At 44.4% G+C, this 25,926-nt stretch overlaps 1 protein-coding gene across 2 annotated transcripts in view; it reads right to left on the bottom strand.

Annotated features, from left to right (window-relative positions):
- Positions 1 to 25,926, bottom strand: part of abcb4 (ATP-binding cassette, sub-family B (MDR/TAP), member 4) — a 124,624-nt gene that overhangs the window by 69,287 nt on the left and 29,411 nt on the right. The window contains exons 7-10 of one of the 2 annotated variants that reach the window (XM_068006854.1): positions 17,534 to 17,705; positions 7,292 to 7,416; positions 5,136 to 5,307; positions 167 to 280 (exon numbers count right to left, since the gene is read on the bottom strand). In XM_068006854.1, the coding sequence (XP_067862955.1) occupies positions 167 to 280; positions 5,136 to 5,307; positions 7,292 to 7,416; positions 17,534 to 17,705 (583 nt within the window). Of the gene's footprint in view, positions 1 to 166; positions 281 to 5,135; positions 5,308 to 7,291; positions 7,417 to 9,597; positions 9,737 to 17,533; positions 17,706 to 25,926 lie in introns of those variants that run through there. The other variant, XM_068006863.1, reaches the window with a different exon arrangement.

Here is a 25,926-nt window from a genome sequence, read left to right on the forward strand (position 1 = left end):
TGTTTCATCCTTTGCATGTGCATAATTTGGTTTTTGGACTTGTAAAAGGTAACAATTCTGTGTGCTTACTCTGTGGAAGTAGTTGCTGATTATTTGCCCTTCCCTTATTTATGAGTCATTAGTTTTGCAATAACATACATGTACTGTGATGAAATGATTAACTCACCTGATCGATGATGTGGAAGATTATATGTGCTGCTCCTCTTGCACTGGCGAGTGCCTCAATGTTTGGTGAAGTCTGACCCACGGCAAATGCGCCAATTAAGATTGAAAAGAATACCTGGAGATTTTTTGAAACACTGAAATTAAAGAAGGCTGCTACAAGCAGAAAAATGCTAACATTGGTATTTGTTTGTTCCTGATCTGAATTTCATCATATAATCTGTTATTCTATTAAAAATCATTGGGGTAGAAATTAGTCTGGGCCCTTTTTCGCATGAGCAGCGCACACCTGAACAGAGATGCCCGAGGCCGAATCGAATTTGGGTCTCAGGCCTCATCTAAATATTTTGGGCGAGCTGCCATCACTTGCCACGTCACCACAGGCAGCTCACCCTTCAGGAGGGTTGAATTTTGGGCCACTTGCCTCACCGGCAGCGCCCCAGGGTAAGCCCCGAGAGACTGGGGGTTGGCGTAATCATGACCAGCAGCAGCCGTCAGGAGTGCTGTGGGGCCGGGACGAGCACGCGTCCTTCTCCTGGCTCCACATTAAAAAATTATAAAATTTTTCTTAACATTTTGCTCAGGGCAGCCCAACTTCTGTGAGGGGTCCTAAAACAGGCGTTAGACCCCTTATTAGTGTAGGTAAGTACCCAGCTTCTACCTTGCTCTTGTAGTGACGGTGCTGATATAATTAGTCCAGTTAAGTTTCTGGTCAATGGTCACCCTCAAGATGTTGATAGTGAGACACTCGGTGATGACGGTAACGTTGAACATTGGGGGAGATGGCTGGGCTTTCACTTGTACATATCAAAGATTTATTGAAATTTTGCCATTCCGGTTGATATAATTGATGTATAAAATTTTCAAGCACAGATCATTGTTAAAGATCAGAAGTAAAACTATATAAAAACATAAGAAATAGGAGTAGGAGTAGGCCATATGGCCCCTCGAGCCTGCTCCACCATTCAATAAGATCATGGCTGATCTTCTACCTCAACTCCACTTTCCTGCCCGATCCCCATATCCCTTGATTCCACTAGTGTCCAAATATCCATCGATCTCGGTCTTGAATGTACTTGATGACTTAGCATCCACAGCCCTCTGGGGTAGAGAATTCCAAAGATACACAACCCTCTGAGTGAAGAAATTTTTCCTCATCTCAGTCCTAAATGGCTGACTCCTTGGGCCCGATTTTAGCAGGGATGCGGGTTCTCGGCGGGTGGGGCAGCTGGCGCGTGGTTAACGCGCCCGGTGAAATTAGTGGGTTTCCCGCGCGATCGTAGCAGGCAACACACTAATTGGATTCACTTACCTGCTCCTCCGGGTTCCACACTGCTGATCTGCGCGTCGGGCGGGCTCCGCATGCGCAGTACGATCTGTCAGCTGGAGGCGCTCTATTTAAAGGGGCAGTCCTCCACTGACAGATGCTGCAACAAATAGCAAAGATGACTGCATGGAGCAGCCCAGGGGGAAGGCTGCTCCCAGTTTAATGATGCCTCACCCCAGTTATCAATACATGGGGTGAGGAGGAGGGGGAGGACAGAGATCTTCCACCCGGCGGGCGGGAGGAATCGGCCTGCCTCTGCCACCAGGAAGGCCTGGCTCGAGGTGGCAGAGGGGGTCACCAGCACAACCAACATATCGCCCACCTGCACACAGTGCAGGAGGCGGTCCAATGACCTCAGTAGGTCAGCCACAGTGAGTACACGTAGTCGTTCCCCTACACTCCGTCTGCCACAACACTGCCCCCACCCCACATCTCCTTCGGCACTTCCAACACTACTCTGTCACATCACCCCTCATACCCACTCAAACCCCATCCTCATCTTACCTGCACCTACTCACCTCGCCAGTACTCACCCCGCCACTACCACGCAGCCCAATCCTCATACAATCTCATGGCTCTATCCCATACTCACCCTCTCGTGCATCTCTCTTACGGCCAGCCTCACTCAACCTGCCACCACCTGTGCTGCAGCCACAGGGCATGCATCACATATGTGCAGTAGGCAGCATAAGGCAAACGTGTCGTGAGCATGAAGTGGAAGCACAAGGGTGTTTGAGGGTTTGTCATGGTTGTTACTTATGTTGAATTTCAGAACAACTCACATCACACATTATATTGGCACCACTACTGCCATGTCGTCGCGAATCCTGTCCGGTTTGTGCAATAATGCCCGCTCCTGGGTATCCCTATGAGGACCCACCACTGATGCCACCCATTGTGTCACTGCAGAGTGGGTGTGGGTGTATTTGCAGGGCTCTTTTGCACAGACGGCTGAGAGACATCGGCGATGTCCCCGGTTGCACCCTGGAAGGCTGCGGAGGAGAAGTTCGGGAGGGCAGTGGTGACTTTGACAGCGACAGGTAGGAATATGTTGCACGGGCCAGCCAGGAGCAGCTCGGCATGAAAGAGGCTGCAGATGTCCACGGCTACATGTCGAGTGACTCTGAACCTCCGTGTGCACTGCTGCTCAGAGAAGTCCAGGAGGCTGAGCCTCGGTCTGTGGACCCTGTGGCGAGGGTAGTGCCCTCTGTGATGCATCTCTCTCTGCGGTAGCCCTCCCTCCTGCTGTGCAGGTGGATGTGTCACAGCACTCTGTTGTGGAGCTCCACGTGTCAGAGGTGGACGGCGTGGCCGACGAGGCTGGTGATGCTGTTCGCCCTCCGAGGAGGTCATGACTGCAGCTACGGCGGCCCCCATCCGCAAGATGTACATCTGAGGGGGTCCGCAAGGTAGGTACATGTCTCCGGACCCCGGGGTAAGTATGCAAGTTGGTGACTTTGACCGTCAGGAGGAGGGTGGTGGAGGCCAAACTTTGTCCCAAGTGACAGAGTGGCCTCCGGCAATGGGTGAGGGTCTCCCCCCCCCCCCCCCCACCTGTCAAATGGACCTTTGCAGCTGCCACAGGCTGACAGCTGCAACACGTCCATTCGAGCTGGGAGTGTTTCCCCCAGTGTGGGAAACAGTCCCATGTTGATCAAAAATCACACACAGTCCCTTAATCAGGTCAGTTAATGACCTGAAATACCAAACTAAATATTGTCAAGTGGCATCCCTCTGGCTATAATTGCCTGTAGGATTCCCACCAGCGGGGGCTGCGCGCGCACGCCGGCGCGTCAGCGGGGAACCCGGAAGTGGGTGGGATCGAGGCGCGATCCGGTCCCGCTCCTGGATTTCGGGATTTTCGGGGCCCCCCCGCCGAGAACGCACCCGATAGCGGGTGCTAAAATCGAGCCCCTTATCTTGAGACTATGACCCGTAGTTCTAGACTCTCCAGCTAGGGGAAACAGCCTCTCAACATCTACTCTGTCAAGCCCTCTTAAGGATTTTATAGGTTTCAATGAGATCACCTCTCATTCTTCTAAACTCCAGAGAATATAGGCCCATTCCACTCAATCGCTCTTCATAGGACAACCCTCTCATCCCAGGAATCAATCTAGTGAACCTTCATTGCACCGCCTCTAAAGACAAGCATATCCTTTCTTAGGTAAGGATACCAAAACTGTACAGAGTACTCCAGGTGTGGTCTCACCACAGCCCTATATAATTGCAGCAAGACCTCCCTGCATTTATACTCCAACCCCCTTGCAATAAAGGCTAACATGCCATTTACCTTCCTAATTGCTGTACCTGCATGTTAACTTTCTGTGATTCATGTACAAGGACACCCAAATCACTGACTACCAACATTTCTTAGTCTCTCACCTTTTAATATGATTTAGCACTCTCCCCAGAGAACTTTGCACATCAGGAATCAGCATATCGGGAATTTGGGCGCAGAAGTCAGCCGCACCTGATGCATGGCTTAGACAATTTTCCATTCACGAAAATAAAAGAACAGAAAATTGCGCAGGGCACAAAACAGGCTCACTGAGCTTCACATCCAAATTCCTGATTTGCACTCCCGGTGCCTGAATTCCCAATTTGCGCAAAGCTCTGTGCTAGAAGCACTAAATTATAAAACTTTGCCCCACTGTAAACTTTGACCAGCATATATAATATAACCCCTTGTTGGTAGCTCCTTGGCTAATAAAATTGTTTGATTTAGCCTCACTTAGAAGTCTATTACTGTACTGATATTGCTAACATTAATCTGTAAATATTTAGAAATGTAAGCTTAAAAGTTCTACAGGTAATTTTTTATTACTTAGTGCTTTTGGCATATATCTTTCTATGATAGGTGCGCATAATAGGAAATCTGGTGTGGATGTCAGGGTCCCCGATTCACTTCCTGCACAATTTTCTGTTCATTAATTTTAATGGCTGGGAATTTTGCAGCGGCGAAACAGGTGCACTTAACTCCCTCCTTTCCTGAATTTCCGATTTGCACTCCCGGTGTGTGAAGCTCCATGCAGTGAGTTTTAAATCATAAAATTTACCACCTAGGAATTTATAATTAATAAATATTAAAATTCAAAATTGAGAATTTATTTAATGTGATTGTCAAAACTAAAACATATTGCACCCATAATTCTCTACATATGGAGCTCCAATCTCAGCCGGGATTTCAGGAGTAACCAGCAAGTGGAGATGAGGCACTACTACATGGGAGGAAAAAGTAAATCATAGGTCAATCAATCTGGACCATTTCCATCCATATCCTTGCGGCCTGCACCGGGGGCGTAAATCAGACGCAAAATGTACCAATTCAGCAGTGGGACAGCCTGCCCTCGATCCGCACGGGTGTTGGCCCCACTGCTGAATTCATGGGGTTCATCTTTTAGGTGTATCAGGCAGACACTTAAATAGAAATTAGTCCTCAGGCCTCTTGGTTCGGGCAGGTCTGCCCATGCAGCACCAAGTGTGGGCCAGAAAATGGGCCCAGATTGGTTTCTACCCCATAAAGATGAAATGGGGCAGGGAAAACTAAAGAATCAGAAAGAAAAGAAGAAAAAAGGAAGAACACAATTTAAGAATCATAAACTCTTAGCACTTCTCTGTGTCTAACATAACCTGAAATATCACTTACTGTGAGCACTATTCCAATTGAATAGCCCTCATCCAAAATGAGTGTACTTCCATACCAGAATGCCAGAGCATACGACGCATAGATCATGAAGAAGGTGAAACCCACCGCGACATTGCTGCTAATGGACTTTTTGATTCCAATTTTCTTGGCTTCAATTAAATTTTTGTGATACCTATATAAAAAGATGAATAAAATTTGCAATTGGAACAATAATCCAAGCTCTGCGCTACTTTGGTTCATCTTCACAACACGATGAACAGAGAACTATTCCAACCACCTACCTTCATTCTGATCTAATTAAGACAAAAAGAGACAGACAAAGCACATATTCCTGACAGCAGTTCACATTTTTGCCTCAGGAGCGTTAAACTTTTTTTTATAGTTATTCACTAAAAATCCAACACCTGTACAAGTAAAACTAGAACACAATTGCTGGATGGCAGCGATTTAAGAAAAGATTTCAATATCTAATTCTACAGGGATTTTCATAGCTCTAATTGGCACTAATAATTACAGTACTGGATTTGGTTTGAATCCCCACATAATAAACGTGCAGGCAGGTCCGCTGTGCATCGCATGCATGACGCATAAGTAACATGCAGACCTCATCCCATACCGTTTGTCAAGGTCAGCTCATTTTCCTCATTTCCATGTGCTCCCTGCGCTGATTGGCAGATGCAAAAGCAGCTTGCTGGAGTTGTAAGGTGGGATATCCAACAAGACAGTTGCTCTTAAAGGGTTGCACTTGCAATTATTGATCTGCACATTTTGGAATTGCAAATGTGAATATGGCAGCTAGCAGGGAGAGAAGCATAACTTGTCCTTTTAAGGATACAGCTCTGTTGATTTGTGGGTAAATGATGCATGTAGACTGTACCATATCTCAGAGGACGGGCCGAATGGCCGAGTTCTTTTCCTGTCCTTATTTTTGTATATCTGTATGAAGTGCTATTCTAGGAGCTACTGCAAAGGAGGGTTGTTCTCAATGAAACTGAGGTAACAGGAGCCAGGATCGAAATGCCTGCATGCAAATGGCAGAGCAAGTAAATGCAGTCTCACGTTCATAGATTTGTGGGAGCAGATATGGATAATATTTTCTGGACTCAGAGTGCCAAGCCATGAGTAGCCACACTTTGCCTACTTTTAGAATATGATGACTGCAAACAAATGTTCACTTTCACCTTGGTACTGCTTCACTGAAACAGCATGGAAAGCACTCATCTGGCTGACATAAGCACATCCGTACTGTGCAGGGCCCATTTTGTCACTGCCACCCAACTATGCTTCTAAAGTCGCACATAAAGTTAGGACCGCCAATTCCAACCTGTGTGTATTTTGTATCTGCGTAAAGGAAAACACTGCGCATAGCAGGTGAGAACGAATGCAGAGTGCAGTGGGACTCTTTGTGATAAATAAGTTACGAGGAGAGATTACACAATTTGGGGTTGTATTCTCTAGAGTTTAGAAGGTTAAGGGGTGATCTGATCGAAGTTTATAAGATATTAAGGGGAACAGATAGGGTGGATAGAGAGAAACTATTTCCGCTGGTTGGGGATTCTAGGAGTAGGGGGCACAGTCTCAAAATTAGAGCCAGACCTTTCAGGAGTGAGATTAGAAAACATTTCTACACACAAAGGGTGGTAGAAGTTTGGAACTCTCTTCCGCAAACGGCAATTGATACCAGCTCAATTGCTAATTTTAAATCTGAGATAGATAGCTTTTTGGCAACCAAAGGTATTAAGGGATATGGGCCAAAAGCAGGTATATGGAGTTAGATCACAGATCAGCCATGATCTTATCAAATGGCGGAGCAGGCACGAGGGGCTGAATGGCCTACTCCTGTTCCTATGTTCCTAAATTAAACTTTGCATTCAGATTTTGTAATGCTTGTTGCCTCTCATTTACATGTATTCATGTGTACCCAAGAGAGAACACAACGAATAGAGCAGCAAATAAAGGGTTAACGTAAAGGAGGGAAATCATGGAAGGACTGTTGCACCCTTCAAGTTTTTGGGTGAGTCTATATAAAGTCCTGCATTTAGATATGGTACATAAACAGGTGCTCTTTAATACCAACGAATCCCATTGCAAAAGCATAAATTTAGTGCCATCAGCCATTATCAACAACACTTGGGAAAGTAAATTAAAATTCTAACCTCTCTATTTCTTTCTTTTGTCCTCCAAAAGCTATCACAGTTCTGAAAGCTGACAACACCTCCTCTGCCACTGCTCCAGCTTTTGCATAGGCACTTTGTTCTTGTTTTGTGAACGAAGTCAATATCTGAATCATTCAAACAAAAAGGAAAAAAAGTCATAATTCACATTTAGCGATGCATTACAATTAGTACCGCAGTCATCCAAGCACCGTAAGAACACAAGAAAATGTAATTTGATCGACTGTAGCAGATGTTAACCTCACGCACTAGTCTGAAAGCTATTCAATCCCGAGGGGGGCAGGAGAGGGCAACTTTCTCACCAAGCTGAATCCTGTCCCACTCAACCTCCATACAGGCAAACCAGTCAGTCACTGCCCTGTCTCTCATCAGATAATGGTTGGCCCAAGGCTCTTCCAACTTCATGTGTTAAAGAAGCCTCTAAAATGTGCAGAACTATAAACAAGACCCAGCAGATTTACTTTGGGAAGGGAGAATTGAATTTGTCAAACAAACCACATGCACTGACAACACCCATTTCTAATCATGAACTGCCTGTGTCCAAAATTGATTAATTTTTGTTACTAATTGATCCTCAGAACTGATACACAAAAAAATCTCAAACACAAGAAACCTTATAGGGAACATTAAATTAACACTGTGGTTGTAAAAAAACATGCACGCACATTCCCTGAAAACAATCCTGTAAACATCACAAATAGCACAGAGTCAATTCAGTGTTACGTATCTCCGAACAGAGGAGAATCTCTCCCCCTTTGATGGCTTAGTAGATATCAATAGGCAAGTGCACACCTTATGTTATGGCACAGAGTTATACAGACCAAGCAAGTCCCAGGTTTGAGCTGCTTAAACACCTGTCTGTTATAAGGCAGCATAATTGCTTTTAGGGGGAGTGTGGGAGCAGAAAAGAAATCGGAACATTCCTTTTAAAGACTGAATAAAAGACACGGGGGGAAGAAATTGGATTGGGCGGTGGTAGTGCAATCCGCTATTACCCCGCGCCCAATGGCCCCTGCATAGGCAGGATGAGGCTTTTGTCAAGCCTGAGGACTTACCTGTAATCTGCATTGGAAATCAGCGTTGAACGAGGATTCCATGCAATTCGCACATTCCACCAGCAGGGAGAGCTTCAATTTTTTAAAGGCAGGCTGTCTATTAGAAATCGCTTAAAGGTAGCAGGTACCTGTCATTTGTGAAAACAACAGCCTGCTGTCTGCACGGAGTCTGAACAGAGATCAGACGTCGCACATGTGAAACACAGATACAGGTCCTGTCCCTATGTTTACACACCGATGAGTCACGTTAAAACATTGAATAAAGGTTGCGCACTACTAAATCCCACATCCTCCAATCTGCATGCCAGACCTCACCAATCTGCCGATCTGAGTTGGTACCAGGCCTGCGAGAGTGCGTGCACCAAGGTTCTTTGCTGGTGCACTAGGGGCCTTGATGCAAGAGGTGGAAAGAAGGAGAGACATTCTATATCCGTGATGGGGGGGGGGGGGAGGGGGGGCAAGAGGCCCTCCAGGCACATACCCAAAAGGCAGTGGGAGGCAGCGGGGGATGAAGTCAATGCCAGGCACACAGCATCATGAACATGGATGCAGTGCAGGAAGAAGTTTGATGCTTTGTCGAGTGGTCAAGGTGAGTGAGGTCAACAGTCAAGTGGCATCTCCTACCAACTACACCACTAGCTTCATTCACTGCTCCACGCACTACACCCCCATCACCCACTCAGCAACAAACTCTTTCCATCAGTACTCAACTCTTCCAATCAGATGCTTCCACCGACCCTTACACATTACCACTGTTGCAAGCTGCCCACCCACAACACAGGCCACACACATACTGGCAGCTATTCGACTATGACAGGCATATCACCCAGACACACGTCCCACTTTCTTGCAGGAGGTAACGCATATCAAGAGGCAGCAAGTGATAGTGGCATTTAGCCGCTCGAGCCTGTTCCACCATTTAATTATGGTGGACCTGCGACCTACCTCCATATACCCGCCTTAGCCCCATATTCCTTAATATCCTTGGTTCACAGAAATCCATCAATCTCAGATTTAACATTCACAATTGAGCTAGCATCAACTGCCGTTTGCAGAAGAGCGTTCCAAACATCTCCCACCCTTTGCGTGTAGAAGCATTTCCTAACTTCACTCCTGCACATCCTGGCTCTAAATGTTAGGCTATGTCCCTGCGTCCTAGTATTCAAGTATAAGAGACCTCCAAAAACAGTTACAAATGTCTCAGCAGCCAGAAGCAATAATCCAGCCACTAACCTGTAAATCCTGCAGGGTCCCTTTAAATAGCGCTGGTGTGGTCCTCCAGGGACTCGAAGACATGTTCAGATGGTCGGGATTAAGACTGTTGAGTTGAGCATTAAGTCCCAAAATGGTGTCTATCACTTTAAATCAGTGTTGCACACTGATTGTAGCCATTTTCTTCTTACTTTACATGCTTCCGGCATTCATTATCTGCGCCTGCGCTAACTCCTATACCAAGATGGCGTCCAGCGCATATTACGCTGGAAACGTGCATGCGCAGCCAAAACACCATCTTGGCACTTCGGGATGCTGCATAGCGCTGAAACAATGGGCACTACACGGTCCAATTTAGCACCCACTGTAACACTAGTCACATTATTGGATTTTCAAAGGCCTTCGATAAGATACTGCATAGTAGACTCATGACTAAGAGCGCGTGGAGTCAGAGGACAAGTAGCAGAATGGATAGCAAGCTGGCTACAAAACAGAAAACAGAGTAGAGATTAAAAGGTAGTTACTCAGACTGGCAAGAGGTGGGAAGTGGTGTTCCACTAGGATCATTGCTGGGACCACTGTTGTTCACTATTTACATAAACAATTTGGACTCGGGAATTGGAAGTACAATTTCAAAATTTGTGGGCGACACCAAATTGGAAGGTATGGTTAATACTGAGGAGGACTGCAACAAAATACAGGAAGACATTAATAAACTTGCTGAATGGGCATGTAATTGGCAAATGAATTTCAATATTGGCATGAGGTATTACATTTTGGTAGGAAGAATAAGGGGGCCACATACTGCTTGGATAATAAGAATCTAAATGGGGTAGAGGGTTGTAGGGGTACAGAATCACAAATTACTAAAAGTAAGGACGGAGGTTACTAAGGCCATAAAAAAGCAAACCAAGCACTGGGGTTAATTTCTAGAGGGATAGAATTGAATAGCAGAGAAGTTATGCTAAACTTGTATAAGAACCTTGGTTAGACCACACATGGAGTACTGTGAATAGTTCTGGTCTCCATATTATAAAAAGGATACAGAGGCACTTGAGAACATGCAAAAAAGAATTACTGGAATGTTACCAGAACTGAGAGATTATACCTATCAGGAAAGATTGAGCAGGCTGGGGTCCTTTTCTCTAGAAAAGAGAAGACTGAGGGGTGACCTGATAGAGGTCTTTACGGTTATGAAAGTGTTTGATAGGGTAGATGTAGAGAAGATGTTTCCACTTGCGGGGTAGCCCAGAACAAGGGGCCATAAATATAAGATAGTCACTAATAAATCCAATAGGGAATTCAAGAGAAACTTCTTTACCCAGAGAATGGTTACAATGTGGAACCCGCTACCACAAGGAGCAGTTGAGGTGACTAGCATTGAGGCATTTAAGGGGAAGCTAGATATACTCATGAGGAAAAAAATAATAGAAGGATATGCTGATAGTTAGATGAAGTAGGGAGGGAGGAGGCTCGTGTGCAGCATAAACACCGGCATGGGCCTACTGGGCCGAATGGCCTGTACATTCTATGTAATTATTTGAAAAGCATTAAGTGCTTCATTAAGCTTGTGTTTACAACACCTGTATTGGACTATTCAACCAAGTGTTAACAGCCAGATTCTAGACATGACTTAATTGGCTTTGAAAGCAGTAGTTCATCAGAAATTCTTACAAATATTACTGAATGCCCAGTATACTGCACTAGTTCCTTTTTAGGTCACATTAAGTACAAGTGTGAGGAAGGCTATCTATAATCAATCCACTCAGAACTACAGTTTCAGGACAAAAATCACTTTTTATTAGAATATTTGAGCTGATGGAGATGTACCACGAATTTAGGAATGTTCTGTGCTTTGCTTTATTTATCCAATTCTTGATCATATTTTAAAATTATTTTTGCATTATATGGTTATTGTTGGGATCAAAAATTCCACAGGGATTTGAATCTTCACCATAGCATGAGATGGCTCTATTGACAGAGATATTTCCCTTTTTAACCAGTGCCAAAGTCCAGCCAAGCCCAAGACAAAGATATCTTTAGCTAGTATGGTTAATCAGTCAATACCATTTAAGGCTATCAGGATAGAATTTATGCAACACATTTTTGAAGTTTATTTTTAAAACCTTGTACATGAAATATAGTGAAGGTGTGACAAGATGCACAGAATGTGAGATCATTGACCTCATGTCCACTCTCCTCTGAACAAAAAGAAGCCATGCATACAACTGGTTAGAAGCTAGATAAGGGCATGAGGGAGAAAAGAATAGAAGGATATGCTGATAAGGTTAGATGAAGTAGGGAGGGAGGAGGCTCATGTGGAGCATAAATGCCAGAATAGACCAGTTGGGCTGAATGGCCTGTTTCTGTGCTGTACTTTCGATGTAACTCGACGAAATGTACTGAGAAAGTCACACAATTACAATGGGCAACTCAGAGCCAACACACTCCATTAAATTTTAAAAGCCAATAAACACTTCAAATTATTCTTGGCAAAACGTATTTATTTTCAGCCACCATACCCCGCACTCTGGAATTCTGCTCTTAAACTTCTTTGTCTTGCTACCTATCTCTCCACCTGCTCAAGACAAATTGTTTTGACCATGTCTTCAGTGACCTCCTCTAACTTCTCCCCCACTTCCTGTTTGGTCTCTCCTACTCACGTTTACTGTACCTGACAACCCACAACATCAGAGTTCTGTCTAACCTTGATTTGAGCTTCAAACTCCACATCCCATCCATCACCAAGAATGTCCATTTCCATTCCCGCATATCACTCAGCTCCATATTTACCACACCCCACACTGTCACTGAAACCCACGTTCATGGGTTCATAAACAGTGTGAAGGGTATAGGGGGCGCAAAATTCTTAAATTGCATTCAGAACTTTTTTAGCCAGTATGTAGCAAGCCCAACAAGAGAGGGGGCAGTTCTGGATTTAATTTTAGGAAATAAAGCTGGGCAGGTGGAAGGATTAGCAGTGGGAGAGCATTTTGGTGGTAGTGATCATAATTCAGTTAGTTTTAGCATAGTTATGGGAAAGGACAAAGACAGAACAGGAGTTAAAGTGCTCAATTGGTGAAAGGCCAATTTTACTAAGCGAAGAAGTGATTTAGCAAAAGTGGACTGGAAACAGCTACTTGAAGGTAAATCAGTGTCAGAGCAGTGGGAGGCATTCAAGGTGGAGATTTAAGAGGTTCAGAGTAAACATGTTCCCACAAAGAAAAAGGGTGGGACTGCCAAATTAAGAGCCTCCTGGATATCAAGGAGCAATAAGGGTAAGATAAGACAAAAAAGGAAAGCTTATGTCAGACACCGAGAGCTCATGTCAGACACCGAGAGCTCAATACCACAGAAAGCCTGCACCAGATGGCAGACTGGTCAAAAAAGTAAAAGCCATGGGATCCAAGGGAGAGTGGCAAGTTGGATCCAAAATTGGCTCAGTAACAGGAAGCAAAGGGTAATGGTAGACAGGTGTTTTTGTGACCGGAAGGCTGTTTCCAATGGGGTTCTACAGGGCTCAGTACTAGGTCCCTTGCTTTTTGTGATATATAATAATGATTTGGACTTAAATGTAGGGAGCATGATCAAGAAGTTTGCAGATGATATAAAAATTGACCGTGTGGTTGATTGTGAGGAGGAAAGCTGTAGACTGCAGGAAGATATCAATGGACTGGTCAGGTGGGCAGGAAATTGGCAAATGTGAGAAGTGCCGAGTGGATGATCCATCTCTGCCTCCTCCCAATATCCCCACCATCACAGAAGCCAGTCTTCAGCCAATTCGATTCACTCCACATGATATCAAGAAATGGCTGAGTGCACTGGATACAGCAAAGGCTATGGGCCCCAACAGCATACCGGCTGTAGTGCTGAAGACTTGTGCTCCAGAACGAGCTGCGCCTCTAGCCAAACTGTTCCAGTACAGCTACAACACTGGCATCTACCCGACAATGTGGAAAATTGCCCAGGCACGTCCTGTCCACAAAAAGCAGGACAAATCCAATCCGACCAATTACCACCCCATCAGCCTTCTCTCAATCATCAGCAAAGTGATGGAAGGTGTCGTCGACAGTGCTATCAAGCGGCACTTACTCACCAATAACCTGCTCACCGATGCTCAGTTTGGGTTCCGCCAGGACCACTTGGCTCCAGACCTCATTACAGCCTTGGTCCAAACATGGACAAAAGAGCTGAATTCCAGAGGTGAGGTGAGAGTGACTGCCCTTGACATCAAAGCAGCATTTGTCCGAGTGTGGTACCAAGGAACCCTAGTAAAATTGAAGTCAATGGGAATCCAATAACCACTAGCATCTTCCTTTGTGCTAGGTATGACTCTAGCCACTGGAGAGTTTTCCCTGGTTCCCATTGGCTTTAATTTTACTAGGGCTCCTTGGTGCCACACTCAGTCAAATGCTGCCTTGATGTCAAGGGCAGTTCATCTCACCTCATCTCTGGAATTCAGCTCTTTTGTCCATGTTTGGACCCAAGGCTGTAATGAGGTCTGGAGCCGAGTGGTCATGGCGAAAGCCAAACTGAGCATTGATGGGCAGGTTATTGGTGAGTTAGTGCCGCTTGATAGCACTGTCAACGACTCCTTCCATCACTTTGCTGATGATTGAGAGTAGACTGATGGGGCGGTAATTGGCCGGATTGGATTTGTCCTGCTTTTTGTGGACAGGACACACCTGGGCAATTTTCCACATTGTCAGGTAGATGCCAGTGTTGTAGCTGTATTGGAACAGCTTGGCTAGAGGCGCGGCTAGTTCTGGAGCACAAGTCTTCAGCACTACAGCAGGGATGTTGTCGGGGCCCATAGCCTTTGCTGTATCGAGGATTTACGAGGATGTTGCAAGGACTGGAGAATTTTAGTTATGAGGAAAGATTGGATAGGCTGGAGTTCGCTTTAGAACAGAGGAGGCTGAGGGGTGATTTAATTGAGGTGTACAAAATTATGAGGGGCCTAGATAGAGTCGATAGGAAGGACCTATTTCCCTTAGCAGAGAGGTCAATAACCAGGGGGCATAGATTTGAAGTGATTGGTAGAAGGATTAGAGGGGAGCTGGGTAGAAATCTTTTCACCCAGAGGGTGGTGGGGGTCTGGAACTCACTGCCTGAAAGGGTGGTAGAGGCAGAAACCTTCAACTCATTTAGAAAGTACTTGGATGTGCAACTGAAGTGCCGTAACCTACAGGGCTACGGACCAAGTGCTGCTAAGTAGGATTAGGCTGGGTGGCTCATTTTCGGACGGCGCAGACACGATGGGCCGAATGGCCTCCTCCTGAGCCGTAAATTTTCTCTGATTCAATGATTCATGCCTCATGCCTTTATTACCTCTGGATTTGATTAAGGTAGAGGGCATTGATGATTGGATAAAGCCTCTTTCCTAAAAGGAGTATGATCTAATGATGGTCATGAACGGTCAAGCAGATTTTATATCACAATACGGGGTCTTCAGCTGTGCGTCATGCTTCAGTCCCCTTTCTGTTCTCTATCCCAGTACAAAATATACCATGTTGAAAAATTCACAGCTACACTTCAAGAGTATTTTGTTGGCTGTAAAGTGCTTTACGACATCCTGAGGTCGTGAAAAGCGTTGTATAAATGCAAATTCTTTCCTTCTCTACTCTATTAAACAGTGGTACTCATAATAATGCTCATAAGCCATTTGCAGTCAGCCTCTCTCATCTGTGGCTCTTGGGAGACTTGTTGCTCCATGTGGCTCTGGGCCTACGCTCACTGCCTACCCAGTTTTGGGATGTTGATCCGTTGAAGGATATGTTGATAGTGTTAGATGAAGTAGGGTGGGAGAAGTCTCGTGTGGAGCATAAACACCGGCTTGGACCGGTTGGGCCGAATGGCCTGTTTCTGTGCTGTACATTCTATGTAATTCTATGTAATTTTATGATCGAGCTAGAATTTGGTGCTACTTCCTCTCTTTTTCTTGCTCACCAACAAAAGAAGACAAGGGACTCATTAGAAGCAAGGACATTCTTACTACAAGTGAAAAGGGCTATTAATTCTATGCATCTTTCCCTTCTTTCTTTGGGAAGTGGCTGGTCTCACTTGGGAGTTACCCATACTGAACAGGTTACAATCAGGAGCTCACTATGTGGGAAATTAGCATCTCATACATTCCTCATGAAGAAGTTAGAACCTATGGGAATACAAGGCAAAATCTTAAATTTTATCCAGGATGTGTACATCAGGTCTAAGAGCTGTGTTAAATTAGTCAAGAGACTCACTCAACTAAAATCATAGAATGATACAGCACAGAAGGAGGCCATTCGGCCCAACGTGCCTGTGCTGGCTCTTTGGAAGAGCTATCCAATTAGTCCCACACCCCTGCTCTTTCCCCATAGCCCTGCAATTTTTTCCCCTTCAAGTGTTTATTCAATTCCCCTTTGAAGGTTGCTATTGAATCTGCTTCCACCACCCTATCAGGCAGTGTATTCCAGATCATAACAACTTGCTGCATAAAAAAACGTTTCCTCATGTCACCTCTGGTTCGTTTGCCAATTACCTTAAATCTATGTCCTCTGGTTACCGACCCTACTGCCACCGGAAACTGTTTCTCCTTATTTACTCTATTTGCGCCCTTCATGATTTTGAACATCCCTATCAAATTTCCTCTTAACCTTCTCTGCTCTAAGGAAAACAACCTTAGGTTCTCCAGTCTTTCCATATAACTGAAGTCCCTCATCCCTGGTACTATTCTAGTAAATCTCTTCTGCGCCCTCTCTAAGGCCTTGACATCCTTCCTAAAGTGTGGTGCCCAGAATTGGACACAATACTTCAGCTGAGGCCTAATCAGTGTTTTATAAAGGTTTAGCATAACTTCCTTTCTTTTGTACTCACGAAAGAAGAGTGAGGCAAGGTTGTCCACTGTCACCCATCCTATTCAACATCTTTATCATTGATGTGTTGGATGGCATTGTAAGTAAAGACCTCAAAATGTCTTTTTGCCAGGCATTTCTAAAAGTATTGCTCCTTTTTGCAAGTGATATTGTGTTGGCAGACTCAGCTGTGGATCTGGGTGGTGATTCCAGCACGTGTGTTGGGAATGCACCCACAGGGAATACCCACCAATGATCCCGGGAAACATTCCAAGATTGCAAAGGGACCCTAATTTGCATGCAAGTGGCGGGTGCCTGCAACACTAGGGGTACATCTAGGGTGTCCGCATTATGAAAATCCAGCACAGGTGCCTGGGTCGGAGTGGAGGGGAGATGAAGTATCAGGGAGATATGCAGCTGCCCCCAGCAGCCTCCTTATAAAGGTTGACCCCACAATCTGCAGGCACACCAGGTCCCAGTGAAGTCTGGAATGTGGAACCTCTGACATTCAGAATCCACCCCCCCACCATTCTATGTCGATGGCCATGTTTAGGCAAACAAAAACAGGTGGGTGTAGACTTCTCAATAGCTTGAATTGAAGACTTTTGAACATGGTGATGAGTTTCCACATCTCAGATGGCTGACCAAAAAAAAAGAGGAACTACAGGAGCAGCACAATGTCGCATCACTCTGTGGTGACCATTCTCGCAAGTGTGCCTCGACAAAGACACTGATTGGGTTTATAACCCTTGACAAAAGTTCTTATTGACTGGTTCAAAGCAGCTGAGTCCTGAGAACGGGCTTCCTGCCCATCCTGCAAGTGTTCAGTAGTTTGGAAAAAACATGGGAGAAAAATCGGGATAGAAATATCCAATTTTTTCTTTTACAAATAATGAAAGGTATCAGGTATCATCATTCAAAATGTTTTAGGTGACTAAGATTCTGGTATAAAACAAAGTTCCAATAAAATACATTTACCTATAAAACAATCCATAACATCTTTATAGCTATCATCTACAGAGCTTTAACTTGTTATTTAATCATATGCATGTAGAAAATCTCTGTCATTTGTTTAATTGACTGTACATATTTTTAAAATAAAACACATAGCCAACCTTACTAACCTTAGACCAGATTGCTGCAGAAATTCCCAGAACTGGACTCACAGCCAGAATCACCAATGCCAGCTTCCATCCTTTCACAAAGCCAACCACAAACGCAGCTATAAAGGAGGCCAGTGACTGGATGAGCATGCCTATTTTATCGCCAATTCCGTCACTTATTTTCGAGATATCACTGGAAAACAAAGAGATTGTAACTCAAGATCACCATCTGGTAAAACAGCAGTCTACAGTGAGGCATGTTTTGCTGCTCAACTCATAACTTTTAATCATAAACTCTATTAAGCCCATCCCTTGTTCTACTCGCATCATGAATAGAGTTATAGTGCCTTCTGACCGTCATTGTACAGAAGAGAAGGAAGAGAAGGAGAAAGAGAAAAAGAGAAGAGAAGGAGAAAGAGAAGAAAGAGAAGGAAAAGAAGACGACCACCATTCTTAAATCAGATGTACAGCAAAATGCACTTGATCAGATACCATTTTGGAAGCAGCCAGTGTAAGCAGGCCCCAAAGGTGTCACTTGCTATTCCTTTCTGGCAACACCAGTACTGCCAAAAATAACGTCCCTAAGTTAAAAAAAATAGCCCCTGAAGATGTTACCGAATCTAATTCCTTGTTTAAGCTTTGGCATGCATTCAAAATCTGTCCCTGAGCATCGACACTTACTAGGCCGATCATCAAACACGAACATACAAATATACGAACATTGGCTGACAGGAAAAGACCCTCTGGTCCATCCAGCCTATCCCACACAACTGTGATACCTTGTGCATCACAATATATACACTACCTATTCCACCCGAAAGCCATGCGATCTCCTGGGAGAGGCAAAAAAGCAGATATAAACCCAGGCCAATTAGGAACAAAAAATCTGGAAAATTCCTCTCCGACCCCCTTAGGTGATCAAAAGTAGGCCAGGAGACCACTCTGGCCCTGCTTAATTTTATATAGTACCTACCTTTTGTACGAGATGATCTCCACCCCAGCCAGAAACTGGTCCAACTCTCGCTTGAAGGAATTCAGTGAATCAGCGTTCACCATACGAGCCAGCAGCCTGTTCCACAGGTCCACTGTTCTCTGGGAGAAGAACCACCTCCTGACATCTAACCTATTTCTGGCCTTACATAACTTGAAATTGTGACCCCAGTCCTCCCTAACCTATTTAGTTGAAATAAGCTGTCTAATGAACACAATCTTTTTTTCTTTATTCATTCTCGGGATGTGGGCGTCGCTGGAAAGGCCGCATTTATTGCTCATCCCTGGTTGCCCCAAGAAGGTGGTGGTGAGCCTTCTTCTTGAACAGCTGGTAGCAGTTTTGATACAACTGAGTGGCTTGCTAAGCCACTTCAGAGGACAGTTAAGAGTCAACCACATTGGAGTCACATATAGGCCAGACCAGGTAAGGACAGCAAGTTTCCGTCCCTAAAGGACATTATTCTATCCCCTTCATCATCTTATAAACCTTGATGAAATCACCCCTAAGTCTACGCTTCTCTAAAGTGCAGAGTCCCAGCTCTTTGATAACTAAGATGCTTCAAATTGGGAATTAATCTTGTGGCCCGCCTCAGTTTATATTGTAGGGTGATTTCACAAGTAGAAAGGAGAGAAAAAAATAGTTGCAGTAATGAGAAAAGTAAGAAGTTATATTTTTAAAACTACTTGCAGCCTTGTTTTGCTAAGATAGGAGGAGCCCTTTAAAACCAATTACATGGAGAGCAGGACTGTAATAGGAGAATTGGAGTGAGGTGGACTCAAAAAACACAGACCTATCAAACGCTTCTGCACTTGTCATCCAGGCACAGAAATCAAGAGCATTTGGCACTTAGCACTGAGGTCAAAGGGAGTTTATCAGTGGCAACAGTATTAGGCTTCCAATTCCATCCATTCCAAGCATCAATATTTCACAAGGTTTTCTAACGGCTGCAGATTCTACTTTTATATTTGCTTTCTGTCTTTAGAATAGGATCTCAGCCAAAGGCAACAAATTTGCTATCAGAGCAGTCAAAAGAACATTGGAGTAGAAGATAGTGACTAGCCATGGTAGTACAGTCCCCACCACTTATAGCAGGTGTGTTATTGTTAACACGATTTGCTCACTATACACGATAGACAGTAAAACCAAAAAGCAAAGTAAGCAACATTTAAAGAAAACATGAAGTTTACACATACCAACTGCTTCTTTTAGTTGCATCTACTCATAATGAATCCCATCACGAGGGTAACCGCAATTCAACCAGGTGCGAACAGCTGACTGAAACTACTTGAAGGTCCGACTTTGCCTGCAATCAGCAGAGCCTTTTAAATTGGTAAGTACAGGGTAGCTACTTATTGAACTGCCCGAAATAGTTTACCCAATATAAGTGGCTGCCCGTGCTAACTGTGGATGATGTAAGTGGTGGGAACTGTAATAACAAGGTCTTTGGCAAGGGCCATTAAAGAATTCTTCGGGGCAGATTTGAATGGACTCTCAGAGCATGGAAAAGGTTTTATATAATTACTTCTCTACAGAAGATGATGGTGAGTTACCAATAATACATCATAGGATTGATGCTAAAGTAAAAAGAGTTAAAGTGGATGTGGATATCGTACTGTTTAGAATAAGGCATCTCAATACAGATTGGACTGCTGGCCCTGACAGCATTCATCCGGAGGTGTCAAAGAAATCGGGGCTGTGCTCTGTGAGGCTCTTGCTCATTTATTTAACAGCTTGTAGGGGTCTGGGAATGTTCCCACAGACTGGAAAGAGGCCTATGTGGCACCAGCGTTTTAAATAGGGCAGCAAGTCAAAACTGGGAAATTACAGGTCCATTAGCTTGACCTGAGTTCTCGGCAAGTTGCTAGAAAGAGATCATTAGAGACACCTTGACAGAGAAGAGGTTATTAGAGAGCTTTTCAAGAAAAAAGGTCAAAACTCACCAACCTGGTTGAATTTTTTTGAGAAACTTACTAGGTTCGTAGATTTTGCCAGCTCAATCAACGTAATATACCTTGATTTTCAATCGCCTTTGACAACTGCCACACAATATGCTATGTAATAAGGTTGAGTCCTATAGGATTAGCAGGCAGGTTTTGAGTTGGATAAGGAATTGATGGCATTCTCACCACAAAAATTTGGTATTAATGGTAAAAGTTCTGCTAGAGGAGCTAGTTGAAATATTGGAGGCTCTAAAAATTGATAAAGAGGAGGTACTAGAAAGGCTGGCTATACTTAAATTAGGTAAGTCACCCGGTCTGGGTGGGATGCATCCTAGGTTGCTGAAGGAAGTAAGGGTGGACATTGCAGAGGTGCCGGCCATAATCTTCCAAACATCCTCAGATATGGGGGTGATGCCAGAGGACTTAAGAAATGCAAATGTTACACCCTTGTTCAAAAAAGGGTGTAAGGATAAACCCGGCAACTACAGGCCAGTCAGTTTAACCTCGGTGGTGGGGAAGCTTCTTAGAAACAATAATCCGGGACAAAATTAACAGTCACTTGGACAAGTGCAGATTAATAAAGGAAAGTCAGCACAGATTTGTAAAAGGTAAAACTAACTTGATTGAGTTTTTTGATGAGGTAACAGGGAGTGTTGACGAGGGCAATACGGTTGTATATGGACTTTCATAAGGCATTTGATAAAGTGCCACATCGTAGGCTTGTCAGCAAAATTGAAGACCGTGGAATAAAAGGGGCAGTGACAGCATGGATACAAAATTGGCTAAATGACAAGAAACAGAGAGTAGTGGTGAACAGTTGTTTTTTGGACTGGAGGGAGGTATACAGTGGTATTCCCCAGGGGTCGGTACTAGGACCACTGCTTTTTTTGATATATATTAATGACTTGGACTTGGGTGTACATGGCACAATTTCAAAATTTGCAGATGACACTAAACTTGGAAGCGTAGTGAACAGTGAGGAGGATAATAATAGACTTCAAGAGGATATAGACAGGCTGGTGGAATGGGTGTACACTTGGCAGATGAAATTTAATGCAGAGAAGTGCGAAGTGATACATTTTGGCAGGAAAAATGAGGACAGGCAATATAAATTAAATGGTACAATTCTAAAAGGGGTGCAGGAACAGAGACCTGGGGGTATATGTGCACAAATCTTTGAAGGTGGCAGGACAGATTGAGAAAGCGGTTAAAAAAGCATACCGGATTCAGGGCTTTATAAATAAAGGCATAGAGTACAAAAGTAAGGAAGTTATGTTGAACCTTTATAAAACACTGGTTCGGCCACAACTGGAGTATTGTGTCCAGTTCTGGGCACCACACTTTAGGAAGGATGTGAAGGCCTCAGAGAGGGTGCAGAAGAGATTAACTAGAATGGTTCCAGGGATGAGGGACTTCAGTTACGTGGATAGACTGGAGAAGCTGGGGTTGTTTTCCTTAGAGCAGAGAAGGTTAAGAGGAGATTTGATAGAAGTGTTCAAAATCATGAAGGGTTTAGATAAAGTAAATAAAGAAAAACTGTTCCCATTGGCGGATGGGTCCAGAACCAGAGGTCACAGATTTAAGGGGTTTGGCAAAAGTACCAAAGGCGACATGAGGAAAAACATTTTTACGCAGCAATGATCTGGAATGCGCTGCCTGAAAAGGTGGTGGATGGAGATTCAATCATACCTTTCAAAAAGGAATTGGATAAATACTTGAAGGGAGAAAATTTGCAGGACATAAGGGAAAGACCAGGGGAATGGGACTAACTGGATTGCTCTTACAAAGAGCCAGCATGGGCTCGATGGGCCATATGGCCTCCTTCTGTGCTGTAAACGTTCTATGATTCTAGTTTACTAGTGGCGACCTGTAGGGACTGAGGTTAGGACTGTTAATCCACCATCTTCTTTAATGATCTAGATGAAGATGTCGAGAGAGCTGTCTGTAAATTCACAGATACAATGATATGTGCAGAGGTTAGGATCATAACTGAGTAAAATAGACTACAGATTTTCAGTGGGGTCCCGCAGGGCTCAGTACAAGGTCCCTTACTTTTTGTGGTACGCATTAATGATTTGGACTTAAATGTAGGGGGCATGATTAAGAAGTTTGCAGATGATACAAAAATTGGCCCTTTGGTTGATAGTGAGGAGGAAAGTTGTAGACTGCAGGAAGATATCAATGGACTGGTCAGGTGGACAGAAAAGTGCCAAATGGAATTCAATTCGGAGAAGTGTGAGTTAATGCATTTGGGGAGGGCAAACAAGGCAATGGAATACACAATAAATGGGAGGATACTGAGAGGTGTAGAGGAAGTGAGGGATCTTGGAGTGCATGTCCACAGATCCCTGAAGGTAGCAGGACAGGTAGATAAGGTGGTTAAGAAGGCATATGGAATACTTTCCTTTATTAGCCGAGGCATAGAATATAAGAGCAGGGAGGTTATGCTAGAACTGTATAAAACACTCGTTAGGCCACAGTTTGAGTACTGCACACAGTTCTGGTCACCACATTACAGGAAGGATGTAATTGCATTAGAGAGGGTACAGAGGAGATTTACGAGGATGTTGCCAGGATTGGAGAATTTTAGCTATGAGGAAAGGTTGATAGGCTGGGGTTGTTCTCTTTGGAACAGAGGAGGCTGAGGGCTGATTTAATTGAGGTGTACAAAATTATGAAGGGCCTGGATAGATTGGATAGGAAGGACCTATTTCCCTTAACAGAAGGTCAATAACCAGAGGGCATAGATTTAAAGTGATTGGTAGAAGGATTAGAGGGGAGCAGAGGAAAAATGTTTTCACCCAGAGGGTGGCAGGGGTCTGGAACATGCTGCCTGAATGGGTGATAGAGGCAGAAACAATCAACTCATTTAAAAAGTACTTGGATATGCACCTGATGTGCCATAACCTACAAGGCTACGGACCAAGTGCTGGAAAGTGGGATTAGGCTGGGTGGCTCAATTTCGGCCTGCACAAACACGATGGGCCAAATGGCCTCCTTCTGTGCCGTAAATTTTCTATGATTCTATAAAGGTGCGATGGGAGAATGGGCCCACATCTGACAGATCTCACTTAACATAGATGAATATAGTGTATTGCACATGGGTAAGGCTAACACCAAGCATGTGTGGGACATACAGGGTTGTGTGCTCAAGGCTATCAAGAGGGAGAAAGACCTGGGTGTTATAGTGTATGAGTCTCTTAAGGATCATGACCTGTGCCGTCTGGCTATTGCAAAAGCAAATAAGAGTGATCAAAGGTATTGCGAATACAGTTAGATACAAAACCAAAAAATATTATACGGTCTTGGTAAAAAGCTTTGGTTACAATACTGTGTCCAGTTTCAGTCCCCTCATATTTTGGGTAGTATAGAGGCCCTGGAAAAGGTTCAGAGGAGGGCCACTAGATTGATACCTAGTTTAAAAGCCCTTAGTTAACACAAAAGGCGTAAAGAGCTAGGGCTTTTTACCCAAGAAAAGCATAAACTTCGAGAAGGTTTGATTGAGGTCTTTAAAATAATGGAAGGATTAGATTTGGTCCATGTGGATAGACTATTTGAATTAGATGGGTTAGGGTGGTCCGGGGACATGAGTATAAGTTACACAGAATTTACAGCAGACCAGTCCGCCCAACTGGTCGATGCTGGTGTTTATGCTCCACACGGGCCTCCTCCCACCCTACTTCATCTAACCCTATTTGCAAATCCTTCGATTCCTATCTCCCTCATACACTTGTCTAGCTTCCCTTTAAAGGCATCAATGCTCTTCACCGCAAATACCCCATGTGGCAGCAAGTTCCACATTCTAACCACTCTCTGGGTAAAGACATTTCTCCTGAATTTTTCTATTGGATTTATTAGTGATTATTTTATATTTATGGCACCTAGTTTTGGACTCCCCACAAGTGAAAACATCTTCTCGACATCTAGCCTATCAAGCCCCTTCATAATTTTAAAGACCTCTATTAGGTCACCCCTCAGCCTTCTCTTTTTTAGAGAAAAAAACCCAGCCTATTCAGTCTTTCCTGAAAGGTATAACCTCTCAGTTATGGTATAATCATTGTAAATCTTTTTTGCATCTCCTCCAGTGCCTCTATATTTTTTTGTAATATGGAGACCAGAACCAGACTCTTAAGTGTAGTATAATCAAGGTTACAAGTTTAACATAACTTCCCTGCTTTTCAATTCAATTCCTCTAGAAATGAACCCCGGTGCAGTTTTTAAGGGTCTTGTGTTGCTATTTTTAATGATGTGGAGATGCCGGTGATGGACTGGGGTTGACAAATGTAAGGAATCTTACAACACCAGGTTATAGTCCAACAGTTTTATTTGAAAATCACAAGCTTTCGGAGGCTTTCTCCTTCGTCAGGTGAAGTGTGGGATTCCTTGAAGGTTGCCACATTTATAGTCAGAGAACAATACCTGGTGATTACAGATAATCTTTCCAACTGCCCGTTGTCAAGGCAATCAAAGTGTTCAGACAGAGAGATGTTACATACAGGACCACCGAATATACAAACGGCCAGAACAAAAGGACAGAGAGAGCAAGAGAGAGAAACATCCGAAAGGAAGAGAGAGAGAATGACCCGTTGTAATAAAAAGATAACTTTTTTTCGCTGGTGGGGTTACGTGTAGCGTGATATGAACCCAAGATCCCGGTTGAGGCTGTCCTCATGGGTGCGGAACTTGGCTATCAATTTCTGCTCGACGATTTTGCGTTGTCATGTGTCTCGAAGGCCGCCTTGGAGAACGCTTACCCGAAGATCGTTGGCTGAATGTCCTCGACTGCTGAAGTGTTCCCCAACTGGGAGGGAACCGTCCTGTCTGGCGATAGTTGCGCGGTGTCCGTTCATCCGTTGTCGCAGTGTCTGCATGGTCTCGCCAATGTACCATGCTCCGGGGCATCCTTTCCTGTAACGTATGAGGTAGACAACGTTGGCCGAGTCACAGGAGTATGAACCATGCACCTGGTGGGTGGTGTCCTCTCGTGTGATGGTGGTATCTGTGTCGATGATCTGGCATGTCTTGCAGAGGTTGCCGTGGCAGGGTTGTGTGGTGTCGTGGACGCTGTTCTCCTGAAAGCTGGGTAATTTGCTGCGAACGATTGTCTGTTTGAGGTTGGGTGGCTGATTGAAGGCGAGTAGTGGAGGTGTGGGGATGGCCTTAGCGAGGTGTTCGTCGTCATCGATGACATGTTGAAGGCTGCGGAGAACATGGCATAGTTTCTCCGCTCCGGGGAAGTACTGGACGACAAAGGGTACTCTGTTGGTTGCATCCCGTACGTCCTATCGTATCAGGCAACGGAACCCTGTGTGAGAACCTCTCTGGATACGTCGAGGGCATCCTGAAACCCATCGTACAGGGAACCCCCAGCTTCTGTCGCGACACTACAGACTTCCTACAAAAACTCAGCACCCACGGACCAGTTGAACCAGGAACACGTCTTACCACGATGGACGTCTCGGCACTCTACACCAGTATCCCCC

Source organism: Heptranchias perlo, chromosome 2 (genome assembly GCF_035084215.1).
Source record: "Heptranchias perlo isolate sHepPer1 chromosome 2, sHepPer1.hap1, whole genome shotgun sequence".
In the NCBI taxonomy this organism is placed as follows: Eukaryota; Metazoa; Chordata; class Chondrichthyes; order Hexanchiformes; family Hexanchidae; genus Heptranchias; species Heptranchias perlo.